General features: G+C 43.5%; 1 protein-coding gene across 6 annotated transcripts in view; it reads right to left on the minus strand.

Annotated features, from left to right (window-relative positions):
* Positions 1-347: 347 nt before the first annotated feature.
* ccpg1 (cell cycle progression 1) overlaps positions 348-14,585 on the minus strand; it is an 85,027-nt gene continuing 70,789 nt past the window's right edge. For all 6 annotated transcript variants that reach the window (XM_069910631.1, XM_069910634.1, XM_069910630.1 and 3 more), the window contains 2 exons: positions 10,902-12,337; positions 348-1,321 (listed from right to left, as the gene is read on the minus strand). In XM_069910631.1, the coding sequence (XP_069766732.1) occupies positions 1,135-1,321; positions 10,902-12,337 (1,623 nt within the window). In that variant the 3' untranslated portion in view covers positions 348-1,134. The remainder of the gene's footprint in view (positions 1,322-10,901; positions 12,338-14,585) is intronic.

A 14,585-nucleotide genomic window follows, 5' to 3' on the forward strand; every position in this document is an offset into this window, starting at 1 on the left:
ATGAACAAAGCAGACCTAACAATAACCAGAGGATTCTGAATTAATGATGGCACTATAGTGATTCTTTCTGAATCTTCAACAGATGAAACCCAGGGGTACATATATCACAAATAGCAGTCAATTTAGTTTGATGTCCAAGCCTATTCAAAATGAACTCCATCAGCCTGCGAGCTTAAAAGTGTTGTGCTTTTTCCTATTAACTTTAAGCATCTATTGGTGGAAACAACATCCCATCTGTAAATATTTTGCTGCCACTATAGATTTCTCTTTGGAAATAGGTTAACTTGGAAGGTGGTCTGTTGAATCAATCAACTCAAATTATGAAGATTAAAAACACTGGACAAAACTTCAAAATTGCAGAATTTATTTTGCCAGTAACTGCCGAAATATTTAGTAAATCAGATTTATATACAGTACATGTGAAATGTTTGGGAACCCTGTAATAGTTTAATCACAAACACACCTGCAAAACAAGAGTGCTTCTTCAATAAACAGAGTAAAGCCAGCACTTCTATTATCAACTGATTTTCACATTTTAGTTAGTATACCTCTAATTATGAATTTTGTCAAATGTAGCTGCAGTGGAACAGAATTCCAATTAAAATGTCTTTACCTCAAAATCACATACAGACTATATGTTGTGTAAAACCATTCACAACACTGGGAAGGTAAAAATTAACCCATTTTTGCTGTGGAATAAAACTACAAATCTTCAAAAGAATTTTAAGAAATTCAGTACACCCTGAATAATTTATACAGTATGAATTTACATTCACATGATAGCAAATTTGTAATTTGCTAAGGAGAGAGACTTGTATTTCATGCACATACACCAGTATAAGGCAAAGACTTGGCTGATGCACTAAAGCAGCAGCAACTTTAAATCTTATTTAATCCTAAATTTTGTTTAGAACATATTTATACAACACAACTGCTGAGGAAATTTCTGACCAGCGCTTTGCAAAATGCAGATGGAAAATTATTAGCAAATCTACATCTACTGCCTTATGATTCAAAGTCAAAAGAACTGTGTATTGTTTGAAAAGAAACATCATTATTCTGAGGCTTATACCACAAAAACCAGTCAGATAAGTCTGGACATGTTCAAACACGTACTTGTGCAGAAAACACCATTTAATATTTTGGATCAAAGGGCACTGGCCCCAACTCTATTTCAACGTTTGCCATGTGCCTTCCATTGGTGCGGCCTGGCTTGTTCCATTTGCGATCCCTGTGATGGAGCTTCCTCTCAGCTCTCTGCTTCGAGCCCTGCACGTTTTTAGATGGATGCTTTCTGTATTTATCCGCTCCATAAAGGGGACTACAATGAGAAATTAATACATTACTGCTTTTCAGCGAACCCATTTCAAATTTGCATTAGAACTTGCATATTGTGCAAAAAGAATTAACAATATTTCATGCAACAGCATAATCGTATACCTGAAATGGAACAGATGAATCAATGTTTGACCCTTGGGCCTGAAGCATTGGTAGAGCAAAAAGAAACATGTTTATATCCAGAAGTGTCTGTAGACACCGTGGTTGAAGTAAAAACACTGGAGAAACTCAGCAGATCAAACAGTGGACTTTGTTTAGCAAAAATAACAATACATAATCAACATTTCAGGCTTGAGTCGTTCATCGTGGTATGTGCAAAATATAGGCAGGTGAATTAAATTCAGACGCCCGCCTACATTTTGTTCACATCTTGCTGAAGGGCTCACCTAAATGTCGGTTCTGTATCTATCTTTGCTATATAAAGGACACTGGTGAATCTGCTGTTTCTCCAGCCTTGTGTTTTTACATGTTTATACCCAGCAGCATCTGAAGAGATATTTTAATGGTCTATCAGTGAATATCATATCAATGCTTTTTTCATGCACACAGACCACACCAAGATATGCAAACTAATGAACCCCTCATTTTTTGGAGTGGAATCCTAAATGGAAGGAATTGATTTGATTAATGATCTCCTATGAGTGGACATAGACTAGGATCCAACCTGACAGCTGGATATTCAGTGACCATTGTAAGTCTTTGATGCAGACTCTTGTCTGGCCAACATAAAGGGATTTGATTCCCATCACTAATTCTTCTTAAACAGATCAGAAATCTACTGGAGTGCCTGAAGTTTGCAAAATATGAGAATGAAGTTGTAGTGTGGTTCAATTGCTGTCACATGATCCAGGAGAGAGAACTGGTCAAACAATTAAAATATACAGCTGAGTGTACACAAATCATTGGAATTGATGTTGGCCCAAACAGTCCTTCACCAGAGTAAGGAGTTCTAAAACTTACAGGTGCTGGGGCTGATGCAATACACCAACATGCTGGAGAAGCCCAGCAGACCACCTAGCAAGTAAAAGGGAACCAACATTTCGGGCCTGAGCCCTTCATCAGGTACAAGCTAGAACAGGCAGCTGCTTAAATAAAAAGGAGGGGGGAGGAGAAGGGGCAGGGGGGAGGAACACTGGCCAACAGGTGAGAGGTCATAGATGGATATGGGTAGGAGGGCAGATGAGAAAGAGGCTGAGAAGTGATGGAAAAGGGGATAGGTTTCTGAATGGAGAAGAAGGGAAGGGAGTGGGGATCTGAAGGGAAGGAGAGAGGGATAGAGAGACACTCAGGGAGGGGGGTTAATGAAAATTGGAGGTCAATGTTCATGCTTTCTGGTTGGATTTCTCTTTCTTTTCAGCATTTATTTATTTTTCCCCCCCACACTGAACCATATTGACCAAAATACACATTAACATTTCCCTCTTGAAATATAGTGTCATTTTCTTTTCCCCCTCCCTCCCCACCCACTAAACGTTCAACATATACAATACATTAAACAATGTAATTACACAATGAAAATAAACAAGAAAATTGTGTCATCTACTTTTACACACTGGGTCAGTTCATTTCATCTTCCTCTCATTCTGTCATTTTAGGAGGTGGAGGTCCGCGGTAGGACTTCTCTGTGGTGTTCCATGTACGGTTCCCAAATTTGTTCGAATACTGTGATGTTATTTCTTAAATTATATGTTATTTTTTCCAATGGAATACATTTATTCATTTCAATGTACCATTGCTGTACTCTCAGGCTATCTTCTGATTTCCAGGTTGACATTATACATTTTTTTGCTACAGCTAAGGCTATCATAATAAATTTTTTCTGTGCTTCATCCAAATCGAGGCCAAGTTCTTTACTTCTTATATTACTTAGAAGAAAGATCTCTGGATTTTTTGGTATGTTGCTTTTTGTGATTTTATTTAATACCTGATTTAGATCTTCCCAAAACTTTTCCACTTTCTCACATGCCCAAATTGCATGTACTGTTGTTGCAGTTTCCTTCTTACAGCGAAAACATCTATCTATCTGATTGTTGGGTCCCATCTATTTAACTTTTGGGGCCTGGTGTATAGCCTGTGTAACCAATTATATTGTATCACGTGTAATCTCGTGTTTAAAGTATTTCTCATAGTTCCGGAGCATAGCTTTTCCCATTTTTCATTCTTTATCTTAATGTCTACATCTTGTTCCCACTTTTGTTTGGGTTTACAGCTTATTTCATCATTCTCTTTCTCTTGCAGTTTGATGTACGTGTTTATTATAAATCTTTTAATTATCATTGTGTCTGTAATCACATATTCAAAACTGCTTCCTTCTGGTAACCTCAGTCTGCTTCCCAATTTGTCCTTCAAGTAGGTTTTCAGTTGGTGGTATGCAAACATTGTACCATGAGTTATATCATATTTGTCCTTCATTTGTTCAAAAGATAATTTCTTTTCAGCATTTAATGCTGATCTACAATCATCTTTGGGAAGTTGTGGTGAAGTATTATTTTGAACTACATTGAAGTAGTTCCAGGATTCTGTGACAATACAGAATGGAACGAATGTGCAAATTGAAGGAATACTGTACTTCCCTGCTCCAGAAATGCCATCATCAGTTTCCAGGTGATGAACATTACAAGTTTGGGAGTTCTGAAGGCACTGATGATTTGCTCCACTACATTTTCTAGATGATATACAGTGCAGACAAGGTGGACAGGGAGTAGAAGCAGCAATTGTTCAGGGTTGTGGATGTGGTCCAGAAGCACTGCAACTGTCCAGAGAAGTGGAGAGCACTGACCAGTGCTTGCATTTGCTGGGATGGCCAAGAGGGAAGAAGCAAGTCACTTGCCACAAAACCCTTATCTGCTCCTGTATCAATGAAGCCAGTTGAACTCCATTTCCGGTCAACGCAGAATGTTGGGGGAAGAGAACTTAGCAATGGTCAAAATGACTGAATATCAAAGACAGGTATTTAGACTTGCTCGTTGGAGAAGCTCATTGTTTTATGTTGGTAGCACATGTGACTTCTTCTTGTGAATCCATGCCTAATTGTTAATCCTGAAGGGTTCCTGATTGTGTCAGAAGTTTGGATCTGGAGCTCGGATTCCTGATGGATTGAACAGGGCTAAGTGCAGCTGCGGGAGGGCTGCAGGCGAATCCACGGACACTTGGTGACACTGAAGGGACTCTCTTGTGCTTCTCTTTCTCCTATTGTTAGGGGCACCGGGGCAATGCTCTTGGTGACTCTGTTTACCTTAAGGCAGGCAGAAGGAAATTTCATGTAATATTACATTTTTTTTATTAATACATGACAATAAAAGGAATTTTAAATTTTACTATGACTCCTCAAGGCCACACATGGTCAAATGATGTCATCCCATCAACTCTAAAACTTAACTGTTGAGATTGGGACCTAAGTTGGAATAAGGTCAGGACCCTTCTTGGTGGGCTGGCTGATACCGACATCTCAGCAGGCATCCTACCTATGCCCAACGTGTCTTCAGTCCATTCACCAATGGGTACATCATCTGCTTCTATATCAGACCACCAGGAAGGCACAGAAGAGTTGAAGGTGGTATGAGAGTGAGCAGGAATGGCAGTGAGTGCCCCCAACTCTGACAGCACTGGCTAGAAAATTGTGGCAGCAGATTAGTAATGCAGAATACACAGAACTGTAATTTAGCACATGGCCAGGCTGAGAGCACTCACAAATTGGAGCAGCAATTCCTCATCTTCTGCCTGGGCACCCTCCAACCAGATAGCAGTAACATTGGTCACTCCAGTTTCCATTTAAACTCTTCCCCATTCCCTTTCCCAGCTCTGTCTCTTCTTTTTTCCCCCTCGGTCTCCATTCACACAGCCAAAATCAATTCTCACCCCCAAGGAAGGCTGCAGAAGTGAACTCCTCAGCAGCACAAAGAATCCGGAATGGAACATCACCAGGTTGACAGCGAAGGACATGAGTAAAGATCCCCCGTTTTCCTGAGTCTTCATCTGAAAGGTCCTAATGGAATGCCTCAAATTTGAGGCGAAGGACATCTTTTGCCTCCAGGACATGGAGTATAACGGACACTATAAAGTGACTCCAGAGGGATGTCTGAGGATGCTCCAGGACTTCCAGGAGAAGGGGAACATGGCACCACTCTAGCTATCCAGGGTGCAGCCTACACAAAGAAATGAGTGATAATGGCACACATGTCCAACACACATGTGCCAGTCGTGGATGTGCTCATCCTCCTGGGCTGTTATGTCGAGGAAGCTGAGGAAGGAGAGCAAAGGGGCCATCATCTACCTCACTTCCGCCTTGGCGGTCACCAGAGCAGTTTTCCAGTCCATATGGCAACACAAGATGGAAAGGGTCCAGCAGGTCACCATGTACAAGTCACTGTACGGGGATAAGGGTGGACCCAATGTGGCTCTCACCCGGATAACCACCTTTGCATGTGGCTGTATCAGGCTCTGAGTGGAACCAAAGTACGAGGGTACAAATGCTGCTACGAGCTGAGGTTCTACCTGCCCCAGGTGCTGTGAAGGATGGGTCTGGCCCTGGTGCCGTGCAATGTCCCAGTCAGCTGGACTCTGCCACACCAGCTATCCTTCAACCACAAGGCCATCAGGCAGTGGTCAGCACGGAACATTCTGGAGACACACAGTCAACAACTCGATGGATCTGACTGTCCAGTGGATCGCCTCATTGCCAGGGCTCACAAACAAATAGCAGGACTTGCATGGCTGGCAGTGAAAGAAGCCCTCCCAGTCAGATCTTATATGTCCAGAACATCACCCTCCTCACACCTTGTACTGTGATTAGTGCACAATCCAAGCTACAGGAGTTCATGCTGAGGGACACACTGAGACTTGGTGCAGCCAACATGAGAGCACTGTGGTGGGGGGAAAGAAGGATCACAGTCTAGAATCCTCCCATTACCGGACACTGAGGGGCTTAAGACTGAGGGAAAGTCCCTCAAACAACAGAGGGGAAGTATCAACAAGGTGCCGCAGTGGTGATAATGGTGCATATGGAATCAAATGTAATAATGTACAGTGATGGGAATGTATGGATGTTAAACTAAGGCTGGGAACAGACTGTACAGTTTTCACTTTGCAAATAATTTATTGTGAATAAAGTCTATTTTTAGAAAATATAAGCCAATAGTTAGCGTAAGGGATAGCACAACGCTGTTTCAGCGCCAGGTGTTCATATCGGTAAGGAGTTTGTACATTCTCCCATGTCTGCGAGGTTTTCCTCAAGGAAACTACTTTTTAAAACATTCCGGGGGTTGTAGGTTAATTTGATGTAATTGGGTGGGATGGGTTCATGGGCCTAAATGGCCTTTATGTATGTAAAATAAAAACTATGCCTTTGGGCAGAAGCCTGAAATCCAGCACCTCTACATTCAAGAACAGTGTCTTTTCCCCAACAGCTACCAGGCTCTTGAACAACCCCATAACTACCCTAAGGCAGGGCCACCAAAACTAACCAACAGCTGCAACTGTGAATATCTATCTTTTCATATTTATTCTTTCTATTTTGACACATTGTTGCAACTTAATTTGCCCAATTGTAGTTGGTGTATCTTCTGCCTGTTTGGCAGCTTGTATTTTCATTGCTTTATCCTCATTGCTCTATTACACCTCCTCTGGCTAGATCGGCTTTGATTAAATAGCCTTCACCTTTATCAGCTGGCACAATGTGTCAGTGGATCTCTTGGTTTCCAAGAATTTTGGGGCATCTCTATAGAAATTGACTGTTTACAAGAAAAATACTAATCAGTAAAATGCTTTTCCATCTCGTGGAATCAGTGGAATTTGAGATGTCTTTGGCTTGGCTTGGCTTCGCGGACGAAGATTTATGGAGGGGGTAAAAAGTCCACGTCAGCTGCAGGCTCGTTTGTGGCTGACCAGTCCGATGCGGGACAGGCAGACACGATTGCAGCGGTTGCAAGGGAAAATTGGTTGGTTGGGGTTGGGTGTTGGGTTTTTCCTCCTTTGCCTTTTGTCAGTGAGGTGGGCTCTGCGGTCTTCTTCAAAGGAGGCTGCTGCCCGCCAAACTGTGAGGCGCCAAGATGCACGGTTTGAGGCGTTATCAGCCCACTGGCGGTGGTCAATGTGGCAGGCACCAAGAGATTTCTTTAGGCAGTCCTTGTACCTTTTCTTTGGTGCACCTCTGTCACGGTGGCCAGTGGAGAGCTCGCCATATAATACGATCTTGGGAAGGCGATGGTCCTCCATTCTGGAGACGTGACCCATCCAGCGCAGCTGGATCTTCAGCAGCGTGGACTCGATGCTGTCGACCTCTGCCATCTCGAGTACCTCGACGTTAGGGGTGTGAGCGCTCCAATGGATGTTGAGGATGGAGCGGAGACAACGCTGATGGAAGCGTTCTAGGAGCCGTAGGTGGTGCCGGTAGAGGACCCATGATTCGGAGCCGAACAGGAGTGTGGGTATGACAACGGCTCTGTATACGCTTATCTTTGTGAGGTTTTTCAGTTGGTTGTTTTTCCAGACTCTTTTGTGTAGTCTTCCAAAGGCGCTATTTGCCTTGGCGAGTCTGTTGTCTATCTCATTGTCGATCCTTGCATCTGATGAAATGGTGCAGCCGAGATAGGTAAACTGGTTGACCGTTTTGAGTTTTGTGTGCCCGATGGAGATGTGGGGGGGCTGGTAGTCATGGTGGGGAGCTGGCTGATGGAGGACCTCAGTTTTCTTCAGGCTGACTTCCAGGCCAAACATTTTGGCAGTTTCCGCAAAGCAGGACGTCAAGCGCTGAAGAGCTGGCTCTGAATGGGCAACTAAAGCGGCATCGTCTGCAAAGAGTAGTTCACGGACAAGTTTCTCTTGTGTCTTGGTGTGAGCTTGCAGGCGCCTCAGATTGAAGAGACTGCCATCCGTGCGGTACCGGATGTAAACAGCGTCTTCATTGTTGGGGTCTTTCATGGCTTGGTTCAGCATCATGCTGAAGAAGATTGAAAAGAGGGTTGGTGCGAGAACACAGCCTTGCTTCACGCCATTGTTAATGGAGAAAGGTTCAGAGAGCTCATTGCTGTATCTGACCCGACCTTGTTGGTTTTATAAATCACATTTTCAGAGGAGGGAAAGAGGTGGTAAGAACGTGGTGAAGGAAGTCAGAGGGTCGAGCAGCATCTGTTAATGAAGAGGAATGGTCAATGCTTTGCACAGAACCTTTCATCAGGACTGCAGCTCCTGTCTCTCGTGTCTGCAGAGAAGGATCTGACAGATGGAAACCAAGAGATCCACTGACATGTTGTGCCAGCTGATAAAGGTGAAGGCTACTTAACCAAAGCCGATCTAGCCAGAGGAGGTGCAAAAGGGCAATGAAAGCACAAGCTGTAAAACACTGCAGAAATACCCAGATTACCTCTGTGAAGAGAGAAAGCCTCATCTCCTCTGAAGAACAGGCATTCGGTATTAATGCTTCTGAGGTGAGGAGGATCCTTTCCACGGTGAACCCACACAAGACAGCAGGACCAGAGAACATACCTGGTCGGGTGCTGAGGGACTGTGCCGCCAAGCTGACGGAGGTCCTTACAGACATCATCAACATCTCACTGCAGTAATACACAGTCCCCGCAGAATTCAAGGCAGCCACCGTCACCTCAGTGTCCAAGAGTGTAACGGTAACTCGACTAAATGACTACCACCCAGTAGCACTGACCTTTATGATCATGAAGTGCTTTGAGCAACTGGTAATGAAATGCACAAAATCTCACCTTCCAGCGACATTGGACCTACCATTCAAACTGGTCCACTGATCATGCTGTAGCCTTAACATTCCACTCCATCCTGACCCACCAAGAGAATGATGCCTCATACGTCAGGCTGTTGTTCATTGACTTTACCTCAGCATTCAACACAATCAAACCTCAGAAGCTGCTAGATAAACTGTCCTTGCTGGAACTGAACATCCCTCCCTGCAAGCTGGATTCTGGAATTCTTGACTGAAAGACACAGTCTGTTTTGGTAGCAAAATCTCAAGTCGCATTGCGTTGAGCACTGGTGTACCTCAGGGCTGTGTGCTCAGCCCACTATTGTTCACGCTGCTGACCCACGACTGCATTGCCAGAATCATCGTTTGCAGATGATGCAACAGTAGTTGGCCTCATTGGCAACAATGATGAGGCGGTCCACAGAGAGGATGGAAGGCTCATAAAATGGTACAAAAACCAATCGGAATCTCAACATGCAAAAAAACAAAGGTGATGATGGAACATTTCAAGAAGACTCCTTCCTCATCAATGGTTCTGTCATGGAGAGAACAAAGTTTCTCGGTGTGCACATAAAGGATGACCCATCCTGGACCCACAGCATTTTCTCATTAGCCAGGAAGGTGCAGGAGTGCCTGTATTCCTAAGGAGGTAGAGGATGGGAAAGGCTACCAGCCGCCATCTTGACACATTTTGCACATTTGAGTGTCCTGTCTGATTACACCATTGCGTGGTACGGTAGCTGCAAAGCATTATCAAAATAGCAAAGCTCACTGGGGTGTCCCTTTACTGTACTAAGACATTTACTGGGAGCGTTGCTTAAATAGGGCTCAAATCATTATGGATGACTCTTTCCACCAGCTCACAGCATCCTTCAGGAAGGAGTTACAGGAGCATCAAAATCAGTGCTGCCAGGCTGGGAAAGAGCTTCTTCTATAGGCTGTATAACTGATAACCAGTGTCCTGTACCAAGTAAATCATCCAAAATATTTATATATATTTATTTTAAATTATATCTGATTATTATGCCCTGTGTATTGTGTGTGCAGCCTGGTCTGGTACAGTCAGATGATAATAAACTTGAAACTGATCGAAAGAGATGATTACTAGCACGAATGCACACACGGATTTGAAAGGACATCGGACACGTAGGGGAAAGGAAGAGATTAAAAAGGCAGTGTTCCATGTCGAGCGGCTACAGTGGTTAGATGCTGAGGCAGGGGAGATGGTGCACATGGAGGGGTACATCAGGAAGCTGTGGCAAAGATGCTAATCAACCCAAAATGTTGACCACTTCTCTCTCGATAGAACCCTCATGTTGAGGATTTGCCAACATATTCTGTTTTTTGTTTAAAAAAATTTCGCTGGCTTGATTTCTTATTGGCTAGAAATGAATCGTGCTGAAATAAACCTGAATAACAAGCAGTCTTTGTCTAAAGCCACCTCTTTCACACAATGGATAAACTTCCAAATAACTGGTATAATTGCACAATTTAAATAATCACAAGATCAGATTCAATAGGAGCAGAAGTTGGGCCATTGAGTCTGCTCCGCCATTAGCTGATCTATCTTCCCACTCAGCCCCACCCCCCAGCTTTCTCCCAGTAACCCTTAATGCCCTGTCAATCTCTGCCTTAAATACACCCAACAAACTTGCTTCCACAATTATCTGTGGCATCAAGTTGCATAGGCTCACAACCCTCTTTAACTAAAGAAATCTTTTAAATGGTTTTAAATGGTCACCCTTTTATCCTAAAGTGGTGCCCCCTTGTCCTAGAAGGAAAACATCCTTACCACATCGACTCTGTCCTTCAATGGATAAAAGAGTAAGCAATTTCAATATTTAAATAAACTGACCTTGGCCCAAATTGATGAATATAATTGTCACCAAACAAGTGCTGATAGATGTATCCATCCAGATCATCAAAACCATCATGGTCGCCTTCTTGGTCTTCCGCAATATCTTCAAGATAATCTTCCACATCATTGACGAAATCGGAGAATAACATTTGGTCATGTATAAAGAGCCCATTATGGAAGAACCTATTAATAAATTTCTCCAGCTCACTCCAGCGTTGGAAGTCGACCATCTCTTGTTGAAGGTAATTATGTAGAAGCTTATGGAAGTCTTCCATCTTGATAGGATCAAGAACTTTATTAAATAGACTCAAGGATTCTTGATGGGCACACTCGATAACACCAGAGCAACCCTTTGCACTCCAGCAACCTGCATGTTTGCCCAAATGATCATGATTGAATGACTCACAATTTTGAGCCTTCTCAGAGTGTTTTCTCGAATTGCTATAATGGAACTGCTTGCGAGTGGTCTCTCTGGGTTTAAACCTACAGGAATCTTTGCCTCCATGAGCACCATGCTCTCTGTATTGGTCGGTTTTACACGGGTATTCATGGTGACGCTGCTGGAATCCATGACGTTGAGCTTTATCATCCCCTTCTTCACGTCTCTTACTTTTATGAAAAAATTTTTTGGCGGAGTTTTGGAAGTTTTGGAATGTGGACTTAACAGAATCAGAGAATCTCTTAAGGTTTTCTTTTACCGCTTCTTTTGCCAGTTTAATCTTTTCTTTATGATGACGCACAAACTCTTTAGTTGAGTTTTTCACTGCATCAAATGTGCTCTTAAATGATCTTACAAAATTTCCTTTTGGTGGTTTCTTTCGATTCCTATTTCTATAAAACTCCCAATTTGCTTTCTCTTCTCCATTCTTTGCTGTTTTCTTAGATTCAGGGTGCATCTTTTCTTCCTTTGCTTCAATATAAAGTCTTTCCCACAAGTCAGAGCGTTGCTGCTCGAAATCCAGTTTTTTCTCCAGGTCTGCCAGTCTGGTTTGTAAACTTTTCGTATTTTTACCTTCTTGGGCTGTCTTCGCCGAAGACTGAAACTGACTCAAAGAATCCAGTTCCTTGCGCAACGCATCCGTTATTTCTCTTTCTTTATCCAATTCCTTTCTCAGCATCTGAGCCTCGGTCACAAGGGTCCCTTTCTGCTGAAGAAAACTGTGCACTTGCTGTTTCTCCTCTTGCAGGTGATCCTTCAGCCGCTGGTTTTCTGTGATGATTGTTTCGGCATCCATTCCCTTCCCTTCCAAAATCCGGATTTGTTCCCTCAGCTTTCGAAGCTCAGTCTGCAGCAGAGATAATGCTTTCTCTTCATGCTCCAGAGACTCCTTCATCCGCTGGTTCTCCTTGGCAAGGAGCTGCTGCTGTGACTCAACAGAAAGCTTCTCATTGACTGTTTGTTTTAACTGAGTCTCCAAGTTTTCTCCTTGTGTCTAAGAAAAATAAAAATTGTTTGGGCCATTATAAAATAGCGTGACTCATCAATACCAAATGCTACATTTCAGTAACGCTTCAGCACATGGCTGCATTTCCAAATATCCTTGTGACCATTAAAAACTCTTGACAGATGGTCCTTCTGCTGCTTGCCTTTGGATGATCACACATTTCCCAGGGAACAGAATTGCACCATACACTTTATTGTAACAAATTCTTTTTGAAAAGTAGCAACCCATTTCTGCAGCAGCTTGGTTAGCTAAACTTGTTAGCTTCCATCCCCCCAATTTGCCTGGAAATTCCCTTCTTGCAGCGTGCAATTTTTTCGGGGGGGGGGAGAAATCACCCATTTACAACATTGTTACAGCGCCAGCGAGGGACCAGCTTTTGAATCCGGCACTGTCGGTAAGGAGTTTGAACGTTCTCCCTGTGTCTGCATGGATTTTCCCCGGGTCTCTGGTTTCTTCCCACCATTTGTTGAAACTTAAGAGGGTTGTAGGTTAATTGGGCGGCACGGGCTCACGGGCAGAAAGGAAGGGCCTGTTATAGTGCTGTATGTCTAAATTTAATTTTAAATTAAAAAGTATTTTGTTCTGGTTGTTCTGATATGATGGAATTCATTCTGGATTGCAAAAATAATTTATCTTTCGTTAACAAAATAATGCTAAAAGTAAAATGGTCTCCGAATCAACTAAATATGAACAAACAATTTTATTTGTATATCACTATGGATACAAGGAAGAAATCAAAAGGCATCTTAGACTAGACATGCCTTTTCTTTTTAATTTGGAGATACAGTACAGCCCACGAGCTTGTGCCGCCCAATTACTCCCGTGACTAATTAATCTACAAACTCACGACTTTTTATAGAACAAGGGTGGCACAGTTGGCGTAGCGATTAACTCAACGCTGTTACAGCACCAGTAACCAGGGTCGAATCCTGTCTGTAAGGACCTTTTGTGTGGGTTTCCTCTGGGGTCTTCGGTTTCCTCTCACCCTTCAAAAGTGTATGGGAGGGGATGTGTTAATTGGGTGTAATTAGGCAGTACGGAGTCATGCGCTAGAAGGGCCTGTTACTGTGCTGTTTGTTTAAAATTTTAAAAATTAAAATAAATACAAATTTAAAGTGTACAGAAGCCACATACACCAAGCCTGCAGTTTAGCACCCGAATTCCTCAAGCAATTTTCCTTCACATTATTTGTGTGATGCCAGTAAAGGACCCATGATTCGGAGCCGAACAGGAGGGTGGGGTATGACAACGGCTCTGTATACGCTAATCTTTGTGAGGTTTTTCAGTTGGTTGTTTTTCCAGACTCTTTTTTCCACACTCCTGTTCGGCTCCGAATCATGGGTCCTTTACCGGCATCACCTACGGCTCCTAGAACGTTTCCACCAGCGTTGTCTCCGCTCCATCCTCAACATTCATTGGAGCAACTTCATCTCCAACATCGAAGTACTCGAGATGGCAGAGACCGACAGCATCAAATCCACGCTGCTGAAGATCCAACTGTGCTGGGTAGGTCACGTCTCCAGACTGGAGGACCATCGCCTTCCCAAGATCGTGTTATATGGCGAGCTCTCCACTGGCCACCGAGACAGAGGTGCACCAAAGAAGAGTACAAGGACTGCCTAAAGAAATCTCTTGGTGCCTGCCACATTGACCATCGCCAGTGGGCTGATATCGCCTCAAACTGCGCATCTTGGCGCCTCACAGTTCGGCGGGCAGCAACCTCCTTTGAAGAAGACCGCAGAGCCCACCTCACTGACAAAAGACAAAGGTTAAAAAACCCAACACCCAACCCCAACCAACCAATTTTCCCTTGCAACTGTGTCTGCCTATCCCGCGTCGGACTTGTGAGCCACAAACGAGCCTGCAGCTGACGTGGATATTACCCCTCCATAAATCTTCGTCCACGAAGCCAAGCCAAAGAAGATTTGTGTACATTATGGAGCACGGGGAAACCTCAGTAGTCTGTTGTTCTGTCACTGTACTCCCAGAAGATCTAGTGATGTAAAAATCACTGATGGATCTCAGCCAACAACATCCCAAATCCTCACGTCAGGCTCATCTTGCGACCAGGGAATAGCCTCAACTCCCTGAGAGCTACAGGTGGTTCAGAAGGGAGGGAGGGAGAAAAGGAGAGCAGTAGTGAGAGGGGATTCAATAGTTAAAGAGACACACAGAGATTACATGGACTTCCCGAGTGCTAGGGTCAGGGACACCTCAGATTAGGTCCATGACATCT

The sequence above is a fragment of the Narcine bancroftii genome, chromosome 14 (assembly GCF_036971445.1).
Source record: "Narcine bancroftii isolate sNarBan1 chromosome 14, sNarBan1.hap1, whole genome shotgun sequence".
Taxonomy (NCBI): Eukaryota; Metazoa; Chordata; class Chondrichthyes; order Torpediniformes; family Narcinidae; genus Narcine; species Narcine bancroftii.